Source organism: Coenobita brevimanus, chromosome 33 (genome assembly GCF_032717465.1).
Source record: "Coenobita brevimanus isolate Jiangsu-jjx chromosome 33, ASM3271746v2, whole genome shotgun sequence".
In the NCBI taxonomy this organism is placed as follows: domain Eukaryota; kingdom Metazoa; phylum Arthropoda; class Malacostraca; order Decapoda; family Coenobitidae; genus Coenobita; species Coenobita brevimanus.
In genome coordinates, this window is record NC_136986.1 from 26,178,895 (window position 1) to 26,204,590 (window position 25,696).

A 25,696-nucleotide genomic window follows, 5' to 3' on the forward strand; every position below is an offset into this window, starting at 1 on the left:
CCAACCTCACTGTGCATTCAGTGACTTCATTTCTCTCGAAGACTACAACTTTACTCTTCCCTGTATTCACCTTTAGGTTTCGTTTCATACACATTCTCCCAAACTCAGTCACCAAGTCTGGTAATTCCCCTTCGTCGGCATTTAATGGTGCAGTATTAGCTCCAAACTATAGAACAGGAAGTCTCCAAATGCTGCCCTCTCTCATTAGGACCTGTCCAACATCCACTGCCGTGCCTTGTATCTGTTTAATAACTCCATCCATATATAGACTGAACTATCCTGGATACCTGAAAAATCTTTGTTTCAATCCAAGATTCAGACAAAAATACACTCAGTTCACCACCCAAACGTAGAGCAATCCTAGTGCCATCATGCATACTCTTCACGACATTCAACATCTTCCCAATTACTTAATATATTCTCAATATTTTCCACATTCCTAGTCTATCCACTCAGTGATATGCTTTCTCCAAATCCATGAAAGTCATATACAACTTCTTTCCCTTTGTAGAAACTTTTCCACTGAAAATCTTAAGACGAATATCTGATCCACACAACCTCATCTCTTCCTAAAACCTCCCTGTTCTTCTCTAACCTATTCCTCTGTTACTTCTCTAACTAGATCAATAAATATCCTGCCATATAATTTGCCTCTTACACCTAGAAAACAAATGCCATTTTGATTACCACACACTTCGTTTTCCCTTTTTTCCATTATACAGGGGATTAATAATATTGTACCTGACTTTCAGTCCTCCGGGACTCTACCTTCCTCTCACGCCAGTCTGCAAATCATCCATATCCACTTCACCAATATCCCTCCCCCATGCTTCAGCATTTCACTACACCATCAATTCCTGGGGTTTCCCCATTTTTACTTTCTTCATTGCTTCCACCATTTCCATCCTACTGATCACGTCCTCCCTTATCTCCCTCCTTGTCCCAGCTACTCCCCAGCCACTTATACGCGCACTAGTTTCATTGCCTGTGTTTAACAGTTCCTTAAAGTGTTCTCTGAATCTGTTCATTTAATCTCCCGTCTCCACTAGCAATCTACCATTTTTATATTCCACTCCCCTACTGTCGTCCTTATCACCCTGTCAAATTCTCTGTACCTCTTTCCTAATTATGAAGGTATTTATTACAGTACAATAATGTCTTTGATAAAAGAATAAATTGTTTTCTGTGTGTTATTAGTACTAAAGGAAACTTTCAGTGTTAAAATTCAACTTTCCCTGTGAGACCATCGCTGTGGTAATGAATTAATATTTCTAAGTAATGATCTCATCCAGTTATAGAGTCTAATTTAACATCCATTAATGTATTCTTTCCAAATACCTTTATTATGGTGCTATTTGGTACTAAGTTGTCCGTGAGCAGCATTGGAAAACAACTGCCTTGTAGCCAAGTTTCCAACACTGATCCGACCATCGGTACCGATTCCCACAGACGATCTCTAGAATCTGTAATGAAATAATGACTCTCTCTCTCTCTCTCTCTCTCTCTCTCTCTCTCTCTCTCTCTCTCTCTATATATATATATATATATATATATATATATATATATATATATATATATATCTATATATATATATATATATAAATATATATATATATATATATATATATATATATATATATATATATATATATATATATATATATATATATATATATATATATATATATATATATATATATATATATATATATATATATATAATCTCATCAGCCGTTTGAGTGTCCACTGCAGAACCGGCCTATCCCGACCGAAGTGGGGACGATACAGCCATGTATCTGTACCAAGTGGCTTAGGCTGTCTGGTAGAGACTGTACAATATCTAGGGTGAGAAATGCTTGTGAGTGTAAGTGTAGTGTTGGATTGGCTTTGGATGTGTATGTAGTCTGAATCAAGTGTAATCAGCCCGCGCAAGCTGATTGGGTGCAAGCATACTTTACAGTATGTGACACTGGTTCAACCACAGCACCCCTTATGTCCGACAATGCAGTACGTGGCCAAAAGAACGTTCCCAAAGCTTATGGCCCTGACGGGGCGCGAACCCTTGTTCTTCAGTGTATGAAAATGCACGCTTTACCACTGTACCACAGAGGCTCTCTCTCTCTCTCTCTCTCTCTCTCTCTCTATATATATATATATATATATATATATATATATATATATATATATATATATATATATATATATATATATATATAAAACAGAACAGAGGAAGGAAAAAATATGAATTTAAAAAAAAAATAATCCATACACCAGATTACTGGCGTCCTCCATTCAAAAAATATTTGTAACAGTTGGACTTGAACAGCTGTAGGTTGAAGTTTGGGAGGAAACAGCTCTGGGGAGGCGAGTTCCAGATAGATGCAGTTCGGGGAGTAAATAGATTCTGATAGGAAGAAGTTCTGCAATATGGCTGTGTGACACTCCAGTCATGAGTACTACCAGATGCCCGTGTAGCATGAGGGAAGGAATGGAGAGGTGGCACAATGGACGCAACTTCGTCCAAGCATTTGCCATAACAATATCTGTAATATAATGCAAGGGAGGCATCATTTCTTCTTACTCGTAGGGGAGGTAGTTTATTTGTAATATCAAGGTTATTAAAAATTCTAACAGCTTTGTTCTGAATTTTATCTAGGTGTTTTAGTGGAACCTCTCCACATCCACCCCACAAGGGTGAGCAATATTCAAGCTGAGAGCACACATGACTAGTATTGTATAGCTAACTGCTCACCAGTGCAGAAGTTACGGACTCTGTACAATAATCCAAGTTTCTCTGAAGCGGTTTTAGCAAGTGATCTAACATGAGAGGTCCAGCTGAGGGCATTGTTAAGTGAGATGCCGAGAATTTAAATTCTTTTGCAGATGGGAATATTTTGTAGCACTGAAGGTATTATACGAATCTGGCAAAATCTGTCTATTAATAAACTGTATGTATTTGGTTTTTCTTGATTAAATGAGACAAGGTTGTTTTGTCCCCATTCATTGATCTTAGGTAAGTCTTGATTGATAAAGATGGCTGTACTGAGTTGAGAGTTAGAGATATTAAACTTTGTAAATGGATGTCTGTGTGTGAATGAACCATGAAGTGTTGAGTCATCTGCGTATGAATGGATAGGATTGTGGATGACAGATATCATTAATATGAATCAGGAACAGGGTTTGCATCAGAACTGAACCCTGTGGCACGCCGGCGTTCATTGAGTGGAAAATGGAATATACCTCATCTACTTTTATTATTCTGTTGCTGAGTTATGAGGAAAGCATACAGTAAAAAGATATTAGTCCATAGCAAGGGACTTTGAACAGCAGGGAACTGTGCCACATTCTGTTGAAAGCTTTAGAAATATCAAGGGTTACTGCATGAGTTTCTCCATGTTGGTCAATTGACTGATTAATGGTATGAGTCAGGAGATTCAGTATGTCAATGGTGGATCTGTCATGGCGAAAATCATATTGTTTGTTACTAATTAAGTTGTTGGATTCAAGATGTTTAAGTATGCGCCTATTAACTAAAATTTCACATATTTTACCAGGAGAATATGTGACAGCTATTGGTCTGTAATCAGAGGGGTCAGAGGAACTTCGTTTCATCGGAATTCGGTGGAAACTGGCTACTTTCCATGAATTAGGGAATGAAAAAGTACGTATGAATAGTCTGAATAATTTAGCTAGAACAGAGGTAAGTTCTGGGAAACACATTTTCAAAACAGTTGGAGGAATTCCATCTGGGCCTGGAGCTTTGTTGGTTTGTAAATTGTTTATGATGGATTTTACATATCTTGTCTATTATAAGTGGAACAGTTTCGGGAGAGTCAAGTTCTAGTACTGGGACGATATATATATACAGTATATATATATATATATATATATATATATATATATATATATATATATATATATATATATATATATATATATATATAGTTATGTCCCCACCCCACACTGTCAAAGGCTCCAACAGTGGTAGAACAGTATAGGAATGACGTTACCCAGTGAATTGTTCTTCCTATGCTCAGCCTTTAGGTGTTCAGTACACAAGCTCAGCTGAGGCGTTGTCAATAAGCACTGGCTTCTTAAAGTTCGCTGTCTCTATTTGCCAAATAATTGCACTTAATGCTTTCCAACTTCACTTCACTGTTCTCACAAGCACTGGAGCTATACAAACTTTACTAACTGCTATTACACTTAATGCTGGACGACACCTCACTGTTATTATCCTTAATGCTTACAACACTTCACTGTTATTACACTCAATGCTTGACAACACTTCACTGTCATTACACAAGTACCGAAAATATAGGCTGCAAACCGACAGTGCACAACACTCAGACTGAACTGAAAACTGACTGAATTTGAAGTCGTCTCTTCCCCATTCTTATGTAAACTTGCATTACTCGAGAAAATTCAAGCACAATCTCGATGAGGCAGCAGCTAACAATTACCAACTAGGAGACATCAAAACATGCCAGAGTTTTCCTACATTACATAACACTGTAAATTATTTAGCTTCCAAACTTAGAATGAATTGCATAATTTAACAAGCAATCACATAAATAAAACATTTTTGAGAAAAAGAGCACAAAAGTTAATGCATAACTTACGAAATAACTACACTCACAAACAGCAGACACACTGGCAACTCTGACACGTACTGAAACCTATGGTAAACGTCGAGAAACATCGAGATGATCCTCAACTACTTAACTGGCAAATCTCGCTTCTTAACACTACCCCCTCCCTAGTTCTTTGTTGTCTCGACAAAACTACACCGTATATCCTGTACAAACATAAACCTTAATCCTAACGAAACATCTAACTATACACAAAATAATCCTTCAACTTATCAGATCTTCATTTCTGCTGCTTCCGACGACGTCCTTGCTCCTCCAAACAGTCCACTCCACCTGGAAGGTCTTGGTCCACTTCCTGATTCACATCTCTTGGGCAACTCACCATCCTCTTGCACTTCAGCTCCATGGTCCTTCTCAACATCCTCGGGTGCGGGAGAGCACAATTCCTCAGAGATGTCCCAGCTGTACTGTCCTGGCCCATGGTACTGCCACAGACAGTTCACTTGTACCACATTTGGGCGAGATGTCCTCCCTCCCCAAATTCGATACGTTACGTCTGATAGGTGGTCCAACACAGTGTTAGGCCTGTCCCATGGGCTATGCAACTTCGGTGATTGTCCTTTCTTTTGCTGAGGATTGTATAACCAAACTTGTTCACCATCCTTGAAGCTCACCTTACGTGCCTTGGCATCATACTTGCACTTCATCACTTCCCATGAAAACTTGAGGTCTCCTCCCACTTGATGATGTACCTCAGCCATCCTTTCCTGAACGTGCTTTGCATAGCCAGTGGTGTCTGTAGGCAGCGCTTCACCAGGTGGTCTTCCCATTTACAAGTCAACTGGTAAGTGTAACTGGTAAGTGTAGCTGGTAGACTCATGGGATGCAGACCGATATGCCATCAGCAACACAGGTAACTTCTGGTCCCATTCTGTTTGTCTCCCTACACAGAACATAGCCAGTTCTTGTCCCAGGGTCCAGTTGAATTTCTCCACCAACCCATCTGAGTGTGGCCTTAGTGGAACCGTACTGGTCTTCTTGATCACCAACAACTTGCAGCATTAATGGAACACAGCAGACTCAAAGTTTCTACCCTGGTCAGAATGTAGCTCTTTTGACATCCCAAAATGACAGAAAAACTGTTTAACCAATACCTGAGCAACAGTCGCAGCCTCTTGATTGGGGATAACATAGGCTTCTGGCCACTTTGTGACGTAGTCCACGTTCACACATATATACCGGTTTCCTCTTTCAGTGAGTGGCAGAGGTCCAGCAATGTCCACAGCGACTCTTTCCATTGGTGCACCCACTTGGTACATCTGAAGAGGGGCGCAACCACGTTTCTTGGGTCCCTTCTCGGCAAAACACACATCACAGGCCCGACAACACTCTTCAACATCCTGATGCATGCCAATCCAGTAGAACCTCTGTCACAGCCAGCTTAGAGTTTTCTTCACTCCCAGGTACCCACTAGTGATCTGGCTGTGGGACTCATCCATGATCTTGGACCTTATCTTCTTCAGAACCACCAGTTGCCAATACTTGCTGAGGCCATCTGGTGTCTCCCACTGATGCTCTAGTAGTCCGTTGTTCAAACGAAGTAGGTCCCACTGACTCCAGTAAGTCTTGGTTGCACAGCTTAACCTTGAAACTTCTTCCCATGATGGTTGCACTGTACTATGCTGCAGCCACTCTAGCACTGGTTGTAAATCTGCATCCTCCATCTGCATTCTCTTCAGGTCTTCATCTGGTGCTGGCCCTGTCACTGCAGTATGGTTGCATTTCTTACTATGGCCTTCCTTTTTACTACACTGCCGACACTCCGGATCACAAGGCTGACAACTCAGGCCGTCAGCATTGCCATGTACCCACCTAGGATGGTGCTGCACCTCATAATTGTGCTGGTTTAGCTTCCCGAGCCAGAGTGCCAGTTGTCCTGCCAGATTCTTTAGCGTTTTCAGCCACTTGAGTGCTGCATGGTCTGTCCTGATGATGAAGCAGGACCTGTACAAGTAGAGATGGAAGAAATCAAGGTTCTTTATCACTACCAAGAACTCCTTACAGGTCACACGGTAGTCCCTCTCTTCTGGGCTGAGCTTCTTGCTGTAATATGCCACCATATACTCCTTGTCATCCTTATTCTGTGACAGGACTCCACCAATACCATAGTCACTTGCATCACAATCTAAGTTAAATGACTGATTCTGGTCTGGGTATGGCAATACTGGAGAGCTTGCCAACGCATGCTTGAGTTCGTCGAAGGCTTTCTGAATCTCTGCTGTCCATGCAAACTTCTGCCTCTTCCCTAACATCTTGTAAAGAGGTGCAGCTATTGTTGCAAAGTCTTTGACAAAACACCGATAGTATGTGAACAAGCCCAGGAAACGCCGTAGCTCTCTCACATGAGTTGGAACTGGCCACTTACCAACAGCTGCCACCTTCTCTGGGTCAGTACGGATGCCGCTTTCACCTACATAATGTCCCAGGTACTTTACTTTCTTCTGAAACAAGTAGCATTTCTTGCGGTTCAGCTTGAGGTGCGCTGTGTGAATCCTGTTCAACGTCTCTGACAGCCTTTCCAGTTCCTGGTCAAAAGACCATCCAAACACAATTACATCGTCCAGATAGATGAGAGCCATCTGCTAGTGCAGGCCTTCAAGTACATGGTCCATGAGGCACTCAAAAGTAGCTGGGGCATTACATAGGCCAAATGGCATCACTTTAAACTGTCATAAGCCCCACCTGCATGAAAAGGCTGTCTTCTCTTTGTCTTTCTCTGCAACCTTGACCTGGTGGTATCCTGCCTTCATGTCTAGGATGGAGAACCACTTAGCACCTGACAGAGCATCCAGGGTGTCATCAATTCTTGGCAAGGGGTATACATCCTTGACTGTCACTTCATTCAGGGCTCATTAATCCATACAGCACCTTACAGAGCTATCCTTTTTCCTTACCAGAACCACTGCTGATGCCCAAGGAATGCTGGGCTTTTCTATTACTCCTTGACTTTGGAGATTCTCCATCACTTACTCCATTTCATGCTGTTGGGCTGGCGCCGTCCTCTGCGCTGGCTGTTTAATCGGGCGGTGATCCCCGGTGTCTATGCTATGCTCCAGCAGATCAGTGCACCCCAGGTCTAGGTCTCCTTTGGAAAAGACATTAGCAAGTTCCGTCAGCAGTTCCCTCAACTACAGCACTTGTGCAATATCCAGGCATTGGCAACTCCTTGAGAAAAGGTTTTGTAAGTGCTCTGGCAGATACCCATCTCCTTTGACTACGCTCCTTTTACAGGCCCTCCTCTGGTGCCACTCAGGGTCCACCGCCTGGCACAGTCCCAGACTTTCTCCCTCGTTGATTTTTTGTGGCTCACGGGAGAAATAGGCCACCACAAATGGCACTTCATCTCCACCAGTTTCCACCAGAGTTCTCCACGCCATCACTCCGGCCTTTGTCTTGCACTGTACTTCAGGCTCCACTACCCCTAGACAGCTGTCAGAAGGGCCACTCACCTTGCACTGGAGCAGTAGTTCTGATTTTGGGGGTACCACTGTAGTGCGGAGAGCCCTCACCTTGCCACCAGAACTGGTACATCTCACTGCCGTGATGGGAACCAATCTTCCTCTAACCTTCAGCTTCATGGAGCAAAAGTCCAGCTCACATCCCATGGACATCAGATAGTCCAGACCAAGAAGGCAAGGATCCTCCACGTCGGCCACTTAGACTGGAAGAGTAGCTTCTTGCCCTGCCACTTCAGTCCGGACATCCAGGGGTCCCCTCAGTTCCGTGCAGTGCCCAGTTACGCCACACAGTTGTTCTGATGACTCAGGCAGATACCAATGATGCAACACATCAGGCCTCACAAAAGTCTGCTCAAAGGCCAAATCAATCACCAGGGAACACTTCTTCCATCTATCCTTCCGTCTATTCACACACTGTTGACGGCCATTCTCTTGCATTTTCTCGGTGGTTGTGTGACTTGGGAAAAGCTGGCTGGTGGTTGCCCTTTAACACCAGCCTCCACTAGTTTTCTGCTTCCTTCTGGTCTTCTGCAGCTTTCTTCTTATCATCGTTTTTCTTCTTCAGACATCAGAACTGAAGTGTCCCAACTCGCTACATGTCCAACATGCTTTTGTTACAACTGATGATTTCCTTGCGCTGCTCTGTTCTTGCTCCTTCTTCCATTTGTGACAATCCTTCTTCTTGTGCCCTGACTTCCCACAGAACCAGCAGCCTCCTCCGGTCTTCTCGTGTTACCTCTTCCATCTGTAGCAGTCCTCCTTTCTGTGTCCTGGCATCTCACAGTACCAGCAACTTCCCTCAAATTTTTCTGTTTCACATACCTGCCCCTTTCTTGCCTTGAATCCCACACAACGACCTGCCTGAAAAGTGGATGTACTGGACCTAATAGGACTCAGATTCTAGAGCCCTGGCTAGTGCTTCTTGCATGCTTCTTGGTTGTTTCTGCTTCACTTCACTTTCAACTCTGCACTGTCAAGAGCATCGACGAGTCCCTCAGTGGAATAGCCAACAGGTTAGGTGCTGCTCTAGGGTATGCCTTGTATGTCATACTCTCCAGGTCATGAGCTAGCTACTGTAGGGATTCTCCTTGAGTCCGTACACAGCTCCAGAATCTTGCTCTGTAAACCTCAGTCTGGTAAATGGTTCCATATCTGCACTCCAGCACTTCTACAAGGAACTGATAACTGTTCCTCTCCATCACTGATATCTGGCCTAGAATTTCCATTCCGGCACCCATAAGGCTAGTAGTAAGCTGCACAGCCCTCTCCCTATCATCCCAACCATTCTGATCCGCAAAAAAATCAAACTGTACTCTGTAAGCTTCCCAAGATACTCTACCATCAAATTCCTGAGGTTTCTTTTTAATTGGACCCCCATTATAGCCATTCACTTCACTGGTTTGGGGCCTAAAAACTGGGGCATCATAATTAAGGCCAGGATTTAAAACTTCTTCATTCTCATTATTCAGTTCTGTAATGCTATCTTTAGATGCTGGGATCCGTGAAGATTCTCAATACACCGTCCATTCCTTTCATATGTTCCGTGTACACTGATCTGAGGCTCAGCAGTGCAATATTTATCTACAGCCTCATTTTTCTCACTAATTATCTTCATATGGTCGACTACATGCTTCAGCTGTTTATCTACATGCTCTCTGCACTCCATCACTATTCCCTCACTAATCTTCAGCTGGTTGTCCACATGCTGTTTGCACTAAGTCTATATTTCCTCACTAGTTGTCTTCAAATGTTCGTCTACATGCTGTTTACACTCTATTGCATTATTGCTTACATCATACTTCTGCTGCTCTAGCTTGGCATCTACTTTCTCCTTAACCCTGTCACGCACCATAAGTTTTCAATAAGTTTCGGTTCCATGCACAGAACCAAAACCTCGCTCAGGCTGGCTGCGCTTGTGCAACAGGGAAAAAAATTTTGTAGCCCAATTTACCCTCACAAAGTGATTATATTGTTAGAAATGGCATCCCATCATGTTTGCTGATGTTTATACTATCAAATAAAAAAAAATAGATGAATAAATTACAGAAATGAACAGACTTTATTTAGGTGAAAACTACCTTCTCATAACTTCCCAACATCACCATGAAATATTTTTCCCGAGACGAACAGTTGCAAATGACATGTATATATGCAGAATTTCACGATCTTTCATATGGGAAAGTTTCAAGTTGATACGTCCAATAGTTTTCAAGTAATTAAAAAAAATCACCTAAAAAGTCTTTGTTTTTTTATTTTGTATGTTAATAGTGACACTGTAAAAAACATATATATATATATATAAATTATATCCAGTTTTGTAGCCCAAAGGTTAAGGAAGCCCATGATATATTTCACAGTGTTACAACCCTTATTGATATTGGGAAAATGAATTTTGAAAAGTTACGATGGGTTGCACGCGGTGACAGTAACTACGCTCCGGCCATGGGCTGCGTATGTTCATCTTTTGTTACTTTTCCCCAATAATTATTTGCACACATAGGTTACTTTCCTTTACAAAAGTATGTTTTTTTTTTTTTTTTTTTTTTTTTTATGTGTCCGACTCTGGGCATAGGCTTCACAGCCTGCTATCAAGGCCCAGCAGTCCTCCTACATACCATACACCTCTACATGTCACCACTTCGGCGCTAACACCCACCGTCCATATTGAATACATGCTAGGGCTGTCTCATACAGGACTGGTGTATTGGTATTAGCGGGGGTATTTTTACGACATGTCGGCGGGTCTTCTGGTAGATCAGTAAAGCCTGATTAAATGAAATTCAAATCCTTAAACTGTTCCCTGCCCCAGCCAGGATTCGAACCTGGGTCCGTAAGGACTGCAGGCCACCTCTCTACCGATTGAGCCATGTATGAGAAATCGTCAGCCTGATCATGCTTTCTTCAGATTTTTGATGCGACCTATGCTTTACAGGTAAAATGACCGAGAAAATAGCAATGAAATGCACCACATTTTCCCTTTGAGAAATATATAGTAAACACACAATTTATACCTTACAATACAATAGTATAAAACTAGACAAATAAGCTGGTTACTCACATCCTCTAGCAGTGTTGTAGTGTTTCTTGAGAAGAGATGGAGTTGCTGAGAGGAGGACAGGTACAATCACACATTATTTTGTGTGTGTGTGTGTGTGTGTGTGTGTGTGTGTGTGTGAGTATTTGTGATGTGTGTGTGTGTGTATGTGTGTGTGTGTGTGTGTGTGTGCGTGTGGAGTGATGGCAGTGGTGTCAGTTGTCTTAGGAGTGATGGCATTGGTGTCAGTTGTCATAGGAGTGATGGCAGTGGTGTCAGTTGTCATAGGAGTGATGGCAGTGGTGTCAGTTGTCATAGGAGTGATGGCAGTGGTGTCAGTTGTCATAGGAGTGATGGCAATGATGTCAGTTGTCATAGGAGTGATGGCAGTGGTGTCAGTTGTCATAGGAGTGATGGCAATGATGTCAGTTGTCATAGGAGTGATGGCAGTGGTGTCAGTTGTCATAGGAGTGATGGCAATGATGTCAGTTGTCATAGGAGTGATGGCAGTGGTGTCAGTTGTCATGTACTACTTCTTTCATAAGCCCTTGCAAGACATTGTAGGTTTAGTGTAAAATAGGAGGGGAATGGTAAAATTGGTTAGGAATTATCAAATCTGGCTATCTCTGAATATATATAAGAAACACTTATACACTTTCTTCACAAGCACACTGCACTATATATAACACAATATCACTATAATACACGTAAGATATGGACGGTGCGGTAGTAAAAACGCGAGTTTAAAGGGTCGGCCACACGCTCACACACCCTGCAAGGCTGACTGCTAGGAGAACAGTGAGCTAAAAATAAGCTGCTTTGCCCTCTGATAAGCTCCCACAAGTTGCCATATAATTCCCCCACACCTGGCCACCCTCAGCTCTGACTCAACAAAATTTGATGCAAATCCATCCACAAGAAAAGTTTCTATGATCATTTATATGGAATCTGCGTCATTTTGCGTCATTGGTTACTCTTCAGATTGCAAGAATTATTATTCACATTGTGTCATCGAGGCAAAAGGGTTAAGCTGTTGCTGTTCTTGCTTCATATCCCCACATGAATGCATCTAGCTGTCCTTGCACCCTCAGTTGTACTTCCCTCTGTTGTTCCTGTAATGCCTCTTGAAGTTGTTCATATCGTTCTCTTTGTTCTTCACATTATACATCTAGTTGTTCACTCAGTGCCTACAATTGTTCTTTGATTTTGCTCCTGAGCTCTTTCTGTTCTTCACTTTGGGCCTGTAATTGTGCTTGGAGGTTTTTCTGTCCTTCATTCTGTGCCTGTATTTGTGCTTGTTTTTCTTGTCCTTCATTTTGTGCCTGTATTTGTGCTTGTAGTAGTATCATAATTGCACCCAGCAATGCCTATTCCTGCCTAGCTTGGCCTCTTGTCTGGACACCTTCTTGCTCCACATCGAAGTTAGCCTCACTGCAACCCTGACGCCAGTGATATGTCCCCACGCCACACTGCCACAAGCTCCAACAGCAGTAGAACAGTATAGGAAAGACATTGCACAGTGAGCTGTTCTTCCCATGGTCAGCCTTTAGGTGTTCAGTACACAATATCAGCTGGTGTGTTGTAAATAAGCACAGGCTTCTTAAAATTCACTGTCTTTATTTTCCAGATAATTACAGTCAATGCTTTCCAACTTTATTTCACTGTTCTCACAAGCACTGGAGCTAAACAAACATTACTAACTGCTGTTACACATAATAATTGAAAACACTTCACTGTTATTACACTTAATGCTTGACAACACTTCACCATTATTACACCTAATGCTTGACAACACTTCACTGTTATTAATTAAAGATAAACACTTCACTGTTATACACTTAATGTTTGACGACACTTCACGGTTATTACACAGGTACCGAAATTATAGGCTAAACACTGACACTGCACTACACTCAAACTGAACTGAAACCTGACTGAACTTGAAATACTCTCTTACCCATTCTTATATAATCTTGCATTACTCAAGAAACTTCTAGCACAAACTCGATGGGGGAACAGCTAACAGTTACCAACTAGGAGACATCAAAACATGCCAGAGTTTTCGTACGTTACATAATACTGCAAATTATATAGCATCCAAACTTAGATTAAATTACATAAGAAGACAAGCAATCACATAAATAAAACATTATTGAGAGAAAGAGCACAAAAATTAATGCATACCTTATGAAATAACTATGCTTACAAACAGCAGGGAAACTGACAATTCTGACAAGTACCAAAAACTATGGAAAACGTCAAGAAACATCGACCTCGACTACCTAACTGGCAAATCTCGCTTCTTAACTATGTATGTATATATATATATATATATATATATATATATATATATATATATATATATATATATATATATAAATCTCCTTACTATCTGGACGCCCACATTCTGGACACTCCACTTACTGGACGTTTTGGTCCTGGATTCAATATTCCCAAAATTGTCCTAAAATCGCAAAAAATTTGAAAAAATCTGACTTTTTTTCCCCCCGTAATTCGAACTCAGTGCATACGTCGCAGACCAGCTGTGTTTTGGTGTGTAGTTCCACCACCGTCTGCTGGAGTGCCTCTGAATCCTCCCCACTTACTGCCCGTCCCTTGTTGTGTGTACATGCTCGACATCATGGCCGCCCACATGCTCGTTTTGTGGTGGTGCCTTACCTGCTGCAGGCTCTGCTGCTGCTCTCTTGCCTCTTGTTAGTGTGTGTGATGATGGCCCTGCCACCTGAGAAGAGGAAGAGAGTGGTTTTGACTCTGGAGAAGAAGAGGGAGATATTGGACAAGGTGGACACGGGATGGTCAACCTCATGCATCCTCTGTGAATCCAACCTGGCCTGATCTACTTTGTTTGATATCAAGAGATCCCGCAACAAACTCATACAGTACACGGCTGACTTCTCGTTGAAGAACAAAGGCAACGTGGAGAGGAAGATGATGTTTACTCCCCGGTAGGCTGAAGTCGACCACTGCACGTTGATTTGGTATCAACAACAACGTGCTGCTGGTGTACTGGTGAGTGGCACGGAGCTGAAGGCTGCTGCTGAGAAGTTTGCAAAGCTTCATGACGCCCTAGACTTCAAGGCATCCAAGGGTTGGCTCTTTGTGTTTAAGTTATGACATGGCCTTACCAGCCGTAAGTCTCATGGCGAAGCTTTGGACACCAACGAGGATGGAATAGACGAGTTTCAGCACAAGGTGAAGGGCTTGATCGACAGGGAGGGCCTCATCCTCGGTCAAGTCTTCAATGCTGACGAAGCTGGTTTATTCCATCGCTCTTTGCCAACGAACACTCTAGCCGAGGAGACAGAGAAGCGTGCAACTGGCCGCAAGCTGTCCAAGCAATGGATATATGCTTTGTGTTGTGACAATGCTAACGGCATGCACCGGCTTAAGCCCGTTATTGTTGGCCGTGCAAAGCACCCTCGGTGATGGATGTCCTTCCTGTCGTTTGGTATCATTCTTTGAAGGCATGGTTCACTGACCAGATCATCAAAGACTGATTCCACTGCCATTTCATCAAGGAGGTCATCCATTACCAGACTAGAAACTGGAAATCCCGTGCAACCAGGTAAAGGCCCTCCTTCTCCTTGATAATGCACTTGCCCACCCGTGCGACAAGGACTTCATGGCTGACAATGGCTGCATTAGGTGCAGGTTTATGCCACCTAATAGGACTGCTCTCATCCAACCAATGGACCAAGGAGTGATCATGGCAACGAAGATGTTGTACCAAAGGAAGTTCCTGGACGAGGTGATGGTTGTTCTTGAGGACGAGGACGAGAGCAGGGAGGGACAGGACACGCGAGGCCAGCGGACTGTGGAAAACCTTTGCTGCTACAACATCAAGTCTGCAATCTACAACTGGGCTAGTGCATGAAAGGAAGTCCCTGTCAAGACTCTAGAAAATGGTTGGTCTCGTCTGCTTCTCGGAATGGATGTGGAGCACGATTTTCTAGGTTTTGACATGGATGACTTCCATGCATGTCTACATGCGCATGGCGACGATGTTGATATGGACAAAGTGCGTGAGTGGTTAGATGATGATGAGGGCGATCCTGGATATCAGACCATGTCTGATATCGAGATTGCATCTTCAGCTGCAGGTGTCAGTATCCAGCTTGAAGATTCCAATGAGGACGGCGATGATGATGCGGACTCCTCTCAGCGTGACACTACTCCAGCCATCCCCAAGCTGAGTGCACTCTGGGAACATGTAGAGTTCGTTCTCGACTACCTGGAACACCTGGACTGTGGCAGGGAGATGGGGTCCTTAGGACTTGTGGAGGAAGTGCATGCTTTCAGGCAGCGCATCATTAATTGCCAAAATCGTCGTTCCTTGCTTCAATCAACCAATGACGGCTTTTTCAGACCCGTGACCCCTGCTGTGCCCAGCCCTGGCTCCACACCATTGCCTCCCCAAGACAGGCCCTCATCCTCGAGCCACAGCCCAGCACATCAGGCATGGTGTAGTTGCCGCTGGAGTTGAGTTTGCGCCTCTCTTCAGAGTCATCTGCAGTGGGTAGTCCATCACCACGTCCCAGCGACGCACCCCTAGGCCACCTGCACCAGCTACTCTCAGACTCTGACAGTGAATAACCAGCAAGAACTCGCCACTAGACCACACGGGAATTTACAGTTTTGTGCAGTGAAAAACCAGTGCATAGTGTTAAGAAATTAGAATTCTGAGAGCAAAGACTTAAGTGCAGAGTGCAACACTGATTTTATTGATGTTCAATGGAGCGCAAATTAGACTAAAGTGTGTAGTGTTAAGAAAATGGATTTATGAATGCAAACACTTAAGTGCAGAGTGCAACACTTATTTCACCAAGGTACAATGGAGCACAAGTAAGACTAGAGTGTGCAGTGTTAAGATAATGGAATTCTGAGTGCAAATGACTAAGTTCAGTGCAAGACTTCATGTACAGTGTACTGCAGGTGCTTCAGGTACTCCTTTTTACTGTCAGAGTCTGAGAGGAGGTGAGTTATTCATCGAGATGGCCAAGAACTTGTAAGTACCCAGAATGTTTCATATTGTACTGTATTTTCCATACTTACCTCTAAAACCTCATTTCACTCTTTTATATCCCTTACTGGTATGAATAGGGTCTTAGGTGCTCTGCATGTGCAATAGGGAGGTGTTTTTCTGAGTTTGGCTAGGTTAGGGTCCATAAGTACCAATCCAGGAGCCAGGGACTTGTTGTAAGTACCCAGAATGTTTAATATTGTATAATACTCACCTCTAAAACCCCATTCTCTGGTTCTTTTGCATTTATTTCAGTCTTTTATGTCCCTTATTAGTGTGAGTTGGGTCTTAAATAGGTGCAATGCATGTCCAGTAGGAAGTTGTATAGGTGTTTTTCCGAGTCAGGGTAGGTTAGGGTCCATAAGTACAGTACTATTGGGGTCAAGAATTCTTATACACCTCCGATTTGCCTCAGCCAGATTTCATCTGGTAACACTGACTCCCTCTCTTCCCCCCCCCTCTCTCTCTCTCCTACTCCCTCCCTGCCTCCCTCTCGCCCCTGCTCCCTCCCTCCCTCTCTTTCCGCATTTCTCCTCTCCATTTACTCCCCCTCCCTCTCTCGTTCTCCCTCCCTCGCTGCCCTTATTCTCTATCCATTCACACCGCTCTGTGTGTGTGTGTGTGTGTGTGTGTGTGTGTTATCATATGCTATGACTGTCAAATAGAGAAGTAGCAGTGCTTAGTATTCTTTATACCTTTTTTTTTTTTCATTCATACAGAAAGCTTTCGTTTTCCCTGCATTTCTGAGTCGTTTCATGGCCAATTGTTGTTTTTTTTTTTTTTTTCAGTACTCTTCAGGGTTTATTTTGCAATATTACATACACACACCCCTGTGGGCAGGTTGTGGAGATCAAGAAAGAAACGAAGATGTTTTCCTTTGTTAATGGAATGTTATTTCCCGAAAACATTATTATATTTACTATATAGTTGCTCTGGTAACAGCCTATTAGTAAAAACCGAAGATCTTTCAACATATTGGTAACCCAGTAGCGAAATTTGTTTTTTTCGAAACTTATAAATCATTGCACAGATTGTGCAGTGTGCAGAGAATAGTTTGTATTGGATCGTTCCACCTTGCAGTTAAGGATAACTTCCGTTCCTCTGTCAGAGACAGGGGACAGGTCTAAAACTAAACATTTCTGTCATTTCTTCCCATTTGTTTCCGTTCGGTCTCAATGTGTTGCTGGAGGTTTTACTCTGTCCCGTTTAACGCTGGCCCTCACTCATTAACTATAATGCCCCTGGGCCCCGTATTCCTCTTTGGGCTTCAGGTGGTGGTTTTAAATTAGAGGTTGTGGATACTTCACATGTTTGTGACCCCTTAAACTGTAAATTTGCAATGCTGCCCCAAATACAGTATTTTACAGACTTTCCTTGTATAATCTTTATAAATGCCTTCTGTTGCTCCGTAGCATACTAGATTTACTGTAAACGTTATACTTAATTTTATAGCACGTTTTTCCTTTTTCACACTAGTTCCAAAATGTTTCCAAACATCATGTATTAATTTTTTTTATCAATCACAAATGTGAAACAGTTATAAAATCTTTACGTAGGATATTAGGGAGGGAGCAGGGGCGAGAGGGAGTAGGAGAGAGAGAGGGGGGGGGAGAGAGAGAGAGAGGGGGGGGAGAGAGAGAGAGAGAGGGGGGGAGTGAGATAGAGGGGGAAGAGGGGGAGTCAGTGTTACCAGATGAAATCTGGCTGAGGCCAATCGGAGGTGTGTAAGAATTCTTGTCCCCAATAGTACAAGTCCAGGAGGCTGGGGCACACTTTCTGGACGGGACCACTTTCCGGACATGCCTTTGGCTCCATTACGTTGGATAGTAGAGGGATTACTATACTGTATATAGATAGATAGACAGATAAATAGATAGGTAGATAGATAAACACGAACATGATCAGGAACATCTTTAACAAATTTGTGGTTTCGATAACTCATTTGTAATTTTCAAACATACGGAAAATAGAGTGAAAACAAAGTACTCACTATGTCTGTGATAGAAATAAAAAGAAAACATGCTTATGAAACCTAGGTGCGAAAATGACAAATGAGTTGTCAAAACGTCACCAATTTATGAAGGATGTACCAGATCATGTTGGAGTTTATCTTCATATTAAGACAACTCTTCCCCCATGGTGTATGTAATACATATAATTACATATATGAACCGGTATATATATATATATATATATATATATATATATATATATATATATACTGTCAGCCATTTAGTCCACTGCAGAACCAAGGCCTCTCCACCTCCTGGAAGGTAAGGAGAAACTTGACAAATAATTGCACCCATTACCACACAAATTCCAGTGATATATCCACGTCCAACCCCTGGGTGGTCACCCATTCAATCACTATCCAGTGCCAAGCGCACTTAACCCCTACAGCAGGCAAGATGCACACAGCAACCATGGCATGATCACGGATATATATATATATATATATATATATATATATATATATATATATATATATATATATATATATATATATGTGCCCACATATATATATATATATATATATATATATATATATGCCCATATATATATATATATATATATATATATATATATATATATATATATATATATATATATATATATATATTGTCACGAATTAAATTCGCGACATTTTCCTTTTGTGAGAAACCACGAACTCTTAGTGGAAAACTCACTGTGTATCGCTCAGTTAACCGTTTCTCTCTCCATTTCGGTGGTATACTTTTCAAAACATTCGTCACTGTTTCAAAAGTGACCGATCTAATGCACGTCATTAAGTGCTCTACTGAGCGATACTATTGTTTCTTTATTGTTCGCCCTTGCTTGCCTCAACCGTTAGCCACGCCTGTTTCCGCTGGCCAGCCCATTACCCATACATCATATTTGAATTCAGTCAAGTGTCTGTCGTGACGGAGTGAGGTTCTGTGCTCCAGCAGTGAGAGAGTGAGAGGTCAGCTAGCACCCAGACTCCACTAGACTACAGTTCTCCAGGCTCCCACCCTTCTGTGGTGATACACAACATTCATTGACCAGTATTTCCTTTTCGTATTTTCCTAGGTTTAAGAGTTTAGTTAAGGTGCTGTACCCTCACATGCTGGCCGGCTGCGCTGCATGTTGTTGTTTTTTTCCTAGGCGTAAGAATTTAGCTTTTGAGTGAGTGAGTGAGTACGATCTCTTTATTTGAATTCATTTTGAGATGTAACGTTAAATTTATTTCTTTGTAGTCAATAAATTTAACAGTTCTTTTTCTTGAGCTTAATATAATGTAAACTCGTGTTTCATTTCTCCACAATTAAGCTTATTTCCCTTATAGCTTCTAGCTTGCTATTCATAACTGGTACTTAGGCCAGTCTTGTATTAAGCTTAAAATCCGTTGTGCCTTCTAGGAGTTAAGCATCAGCAAGAACCTGATATCATTAATAGTATTAGTTATTTATTGTCAGGGGTGAAGTAACTTTCTCCAGAGGCTAACAGTTCTAATAAACAGCAATTGAGTAATTAGTCTCTGCGGTGTACTGTTGAGAAAGTTTATAAATTCTCGTTCTTGGAGAATCGTGCGAAGCAAGCCAGCGTAAAGTAATCATTGCTTGATTTAGCAAGACAATTAATTGTCCCTGCTCTTCAGTATTATTGAACATTATCATTTAATATTTGCATTTATTTTAAAAACCCCGTGACAATTGGCGACCTCATTCCAGGATATTAACTCCTAGCTCTAAAGCTATTCACGAGATAATACTCACTCGTTCATATTTAGGTATTTATCATTAAAGTTTATAGGCACAAATTTACTGGTGTTTACCGTTAGTTTAGTAAGTGAATTTTTGCTTTATTAATCCACAGAGTACTTAACTCTATTTAGTACTTTATTCTTGGTAACGCCAGACGATTTTATTCGCTCCTGGGAAGTCGCCGTACCCATTGCGTTAATTATTGAGTCTTCCCAGTCAAATATTTGCATTTTTGCTTTATTTTTGCCAGTTAACTAAATAAGACTGGTCACCACTAGCTTGTGTCTGTATTCTTTACTTGTGTTATTAGCATTCGTTTGCGAAGCAGCATTCAGTACTCAGTTTCGGCTTGCTTAGTAAATTAGCGTCATGGCTACCACCATATTTTTGCAGGAAGCCAAAGAAATGGGTCTTACGGACCCAACCGAAATTAAAGAGTACATACTCTCACGGCATAATCAGGAGCAGCAGCGCGAGAATGATGACCGTGAAGAGCGTAAGATTCAGCGCGAATACGAGCGAGAACAGTGTGAGGAAGGCGAAAAGGAGCGCGAACATGAGCGAGAACAGCGCGAACACAAGCGAAAACAGCGCGAACTCGACTTAGAACACAAGCGGGAACAACATGAATATGAACATGCCGAACGTGAGGCACAAGAAAAACATGAGCTTGAGGTTTTGAAGCTCAAGCGAGATTCCTTGGCTTCAGGCACATCTGCTGCAGCCAACCCAAGCTCCACTAGCGCTCTTCCTACACATGTCCTGGCGACCCCACGCATCAAGCTTCCTTCATACAAGGAAGGCGAGCGAATCGAGCCATACATAGCTCGTTTTGAGGACATGGCAGACATGTATCAACTGGATGAGACAGCTAAGCGGCTCCAATTTCTTAATTTATTTGAGGGCCCTGCCCTCGATATTCTCCACAGAATTCGTGGAGACAATCTCACGTATGAGATGATGAAAGCTGCACTCATTAAGGCGTATGGTCTCACAGTAGATGACGCCAAAGTTCAGTTCATGCGAGCCCGTCTCCAAGACAAGGAGACAGCTGTTCAGTTCCTCGATCGTCTCACTGCTTACTTAGGTGAGTGGATGGAGAAAGATGAAACTCCTTCCACGCATGAGGGGATAATTGACCGTATGCTGCGTACACAGCTAGAGAGGTCGTGGTCTGCTGAGCTCATAGCACAGCTTAAATCTGCCAGGTGAAAGATGCCAGCCAAATGGCATATTTTACTGCATACGGGTACCAAACTCATAAGCAAAACACCTGGAACAGAAAACCTGATAAATCTGGGAAACCGTCTCAGACTGAATCCCAGCACCAAGGCCGTTCTCAGAGTAATGGCCAAGGTCCAAGCAAACCGCAGAAGGACCAGGGGCAAAATACACAGCAGCCTGCTTGGAAGCGGTACAAGCACCCCAACCAGCAGCAGTTCCCCAAGCAGCAGCAGCAATACAAGGACAAGCCACGTAACCCTCAGTCAGGTCAATCAGTGTATCGGAGGCAGGAGGCAAACGCAGCTTTCATTCCACGACAAGCACACGGTGGTGGCATCTCTACAAGTACAGGTACTTCCCAACAGTTCACGAGTCCCCCTCCGACCATGAACTCTCCTCCACAGGTAGTCAATGCTCCATCTCCTCAGATGGTGAGTACGACTCCTCAGACACCTAGTTCCCAGGGCGCCACGTTTGCTGCATCGGTTGTTCCGCAATCTCATGAATGACTGGCTGTTACCTCCTTAGACCCTTCCACCAGCAACACTGCCTTTCTTGTTCAGCCAGGGTTTGTGGGAGGTGTTTCTGTAAATGTTCTGAGGGATAATGGTTCCTCAGGTTGCTCTGTTAAGCAGAGTTTAATTCGGCCTGATGAGTATACAGGTCGACAGATCCAAGTTAGACTTATTGATGGATCAGTGAGATTGTTCCCTGAGGCACGTATCCAGGTGGCGTCTCCATTTTTCACTGGCCTGACAGCTGCAGTTGTCATGCCAGAACCTTTATTTGACCTCATTATAGGCAACATATCTGGCGTCAAAAATAGTTGCGCCGTAGATGTTGCTACTCAGACTTCGGCTGCTGCGGTAACACAAGCCATGGCCAAGGCTCCAAATCATGTCACTCCGTTGACCGTCGCAACGCCGCAAGATCTGATTCGTAGTCAAGATGTTGTCCAAGAGCACCAGACTGACTCAACACTTGCCTCAGTGCATAAGAAGCTGGAAGGTAAGGTGATTAAGTATTCATGGGGAGGACAAGCCAGGTTCCATCGTAAGCGAGGACGGCTGTACCGTGAGTCACAGACACCCCAGGGTGAGGTTCGACTGCAGTTTGTCGTTCCTGCAAAGTATCGCCGAGCAGTGTTTGAATTAGATCATTGTTCAACGATGGGAGGTCACATGGGTCAAAAGAAGACCTCTGACCGCATCCATGCTGACTTTTTCTGGTGAGGAATGGGACGGGAAATAATGAGGCTCATACGTTCCTATGATGTGTATCAGCATACCACTGACCGGGGATGTGTCCATCCTGTGCCATTGAAACCAGTGCCTGTAATCTCTGAACCATTCGAGAGAGTAGCAGTTGACATAGTTGGGCCAATCTCCCCTAGGGCTAGTGATGGATCAAAGTATATCCTCACTATTGTTGATTTCAGCACACGGTGGCCTGAAGCCGTGGCCCTTAAGAATATAGAGGCCGTCACTGTTGCTGAGGCATTAATTGAAGTGTTCTGTCGTGTAGGTATCCCTAAGGAGGTCTTAAGCGACCTGGGTTCGCAGTTCACTTCAGCAATGATGAACGAAGCGTTCAGGTTGCTGTCCATCCGAGGCTTACGGACTACACTGTATCATCCCATGTGTAACGGGTCGTGTGAGAGGTTCAATGGGACTCTCAAGAAGATGTTGAGGCGCATGACCGCCGAACAGCCAAAGGAATGGCCGCGATTCATTGCTCCTCTTCTATTTGCTTATCGAGAAGCCCCACAGCATTCATTGAAATTCTCACCCTTTGAACTGGTGTATGGAAGGTCGGTCCGTGGATCACTTCAAGTCCTTCGCGAGTTGTAGGACGATGAAGACCCTGACCCTGAAGTCAAGACCACCTACACCTACGTCCTTGATCTAGCTGACCGCCTCCAGTCGACATGCGAGTTAGCTAAGGAAGAATTGATCAAGGCGCGCGAAGTTCAGAAAGCCTATTATGATAAGAAGGCAAAACTTCGGAAGTTTAGTCCAGGTGATAAGTGCCTGGTGTTACTCCCCACTGCCCAGAACAAGTTGGTGGCGCAGTGGAAGGGTCCATTTGATGTAGTAGAGCGCATTTCAGACCTCAACTACATAATTCAGAGGGGGAATCTTCGTAAAAGGTTCCGCATTATTATGTTGAAGGCTTATCATGAGTCAGACCCCGAGGAGACTGGCCTACGAGTAGCTGATGATAGTGACCAGCCACTGGAAGAAACCGGGGCAGCCCCGGTGATCCCAGCTGATGACCATGATGACGAGCCCTTAACCGCTCAGTCCCGTCAGGAAGAGACTGTCGGAGATGTTTTACTTAACCCTGACTAAAATAGCAGTAGGAGGCCAAAATGCCTTAAGGTCACTGCTCTGTCAGTATGCTGATGTCTTCTCAGACTAACCTAAACTTGCAAAGGTTGCGTGTCATAAAATTGAGTTGACCAGCAATGCTCCCATAAAGGTTAAGCCATATCCGATTCCCATGCGACTACAGGACGCAGTAGACAAGGAAATTGCCGACATGGAGACTGTAGGCATTAATGAAAAGTCCTCATCTCCTTACTGTAGTCTGATGGTAGTTGTTCGCAAGAAAGATGGTGGAGTCAGGATTTGTGGCGACTATAGGAGGCTCAATGCAATCACCAAAGTGGATGCTGAGCCAATGGGTGACCACATTGCCATCTTCTCCAAGCTGGCAGGGTCACGATATTTCACGAAGCTCGATCTAGCGAAGGGATTCTTCCAGAATCCCCTTCATCCTGAGAGTCGTCAGTTCACTGCCTTTGCTACTCCTAGGGGGTTGTACCAGTATAAAGTCCTACCGTTTGGACTTACCAATTCCCCAGCAGTATTTAATTGTGCCATGAGACAAATGCTTCATGGTATCGTAGGAGTAGAAATGTTCGTTGACGACGTTCTCATTCATTCTGCCACGTTGGAGGAGCACCTCAGACTATTGAAAATTGTCTTCAGTAGACTCCAGAGTTTCAACATGACTGTGAAGCCTAGCAAATGTAAGATTGCTCACAGTGAGGTGGAGTTCCTTGAACATATTGTTGGCAACAATCACTGCAGGTGTCAGGGTGACAAGATCAGGAAGGTCAGAGAAGCCCTGAGACCAGTGACCAAGAAACAGGTTAGGGCATTTCTTGGCCTAGTGGGATATTATAGGAGTTTTATCCCCAACTTTGCTCTCATTGCCCAACCGTTGTACGAGGTGCTACGGAAATATGCTCCAAACACCATTGAATGGGGAGAAGCGCAAGAGAGATCTTTTATCGCTCTTAAGAACATGTTGTGCAAGGAGCCTATCTTGCAGTTGCCTGATTCCAACAAACCTTTCATACTGCGCACTGATGCTTCACAAGATGGAGTAGGTGCCGTATTGATGCAGGAATCGGAAGGTGGAATCTTCCCAGTGGCATACCACAGCTGTAGGCTAAAACCTGCCGAGAGGAAGTACAGTACTTTTGAGAAGGAACTCTTGGCTGTGGTTGATGGTGTTAAAAAATATTATTATTATTTATTTGGGGCACCATTCACTCTGGAAACTGATCATATGCCACTCACTAGTCTTAGCACGACCAAGACAGCTAATGCAAGGTTGATATGCTGGACACTGTATTTACAGCAGTTTAACGTTGTGAGATACATCAAGGGAAGTGATAACGTAGGTGCAGACCTGATGTCTCGCCTGCTAACTGCTGACTAATACGGGCAATTGTTGTATGCTGGGTTCCGTAAGATAGGCGTCCTCAGAGATTTGAGTAATCCAAGGACCAGCCTGGTTCCCAGTTAAAAGTGTACCAGTAATTGTGAACGTCTCGCCCATTGGCCCCACAGGACACAGTATGTCCAGGGCCTGTACATACATGTATACCATAAGCTAAGGTGCTGTTCCCTCACATGCTGGCCGGCTGTGCCGCATGTTGAGCGAGGTGGACACCAGGTTAGAGTCCCCCTAAACTCGGTGATGGGATGTTGTTAAGGTGCTGTTCCCTCACATGCTGGCCGGCTGTGCCGCATGTTGAGCAAGGTGGACGCCAGGTTAGAGTTCCCCCTAAACTGGGTGATGGGATGTTGTTAAGGTGCTGTTCCCTCACATGCTGGCCGGCAGTGCCGCATGTCGAGTGAGGTGGACGCCAGGTTAGAGTTCCCCCTAAACTGGGTGATGGGATGTTGTTAAGGTGCTGTACCCTCACATGCTGGCCGGCTGCGCCGCATGTTGAGCGAGGTGCATGCCAGGTTAGAGCTTCCCTGCTAAGAACCCTTACGACTATGTTTCCTAGTTAATAATGTATCTAATAAATTAATGGCGACCTCGAATGAACGAAGCTTAGGCTGTCACTCATATTTTTCAGCTAGACCGTACCTTTCGTAGCATGCACTGATTGCTAGGCAGAGAGAGTAATTGTAATGTAATGAGAATTTTTGTCTCATTGACACTTTTGATGCTCCACCTTAATTGATTTTGCAGGTACAGCAATGGGTGTAGCTTTTTTGCTGTGCGGGCCAGCTGATCGT

At 43.4% G+C, this 25,696-nt stretch overlaps 1 protein-coding gene across 1 annotated transcript in view; it reads right to left on the reverse strand.

Annotated features, from left to right (window-relative positions):
- The window catches only part of LOC145395835 (uncharacterized), a 216,318-nt gene that overhangs the window by 12,998 nt on the left and 177,624 nt on the right, over positions 1–25,696 (reverse strand). Inside the window, exon 3 of the mRNA XM_080269366.1 lies at positions 1,339–1,463. Within this exon, the coding sequence (XP_080125492.1) occupies positions 1,339–1,463 (125 nt within the window). The remainder of the gene's footprint in view (positions 1–1,338; positions 1,464–25,696) is intronic.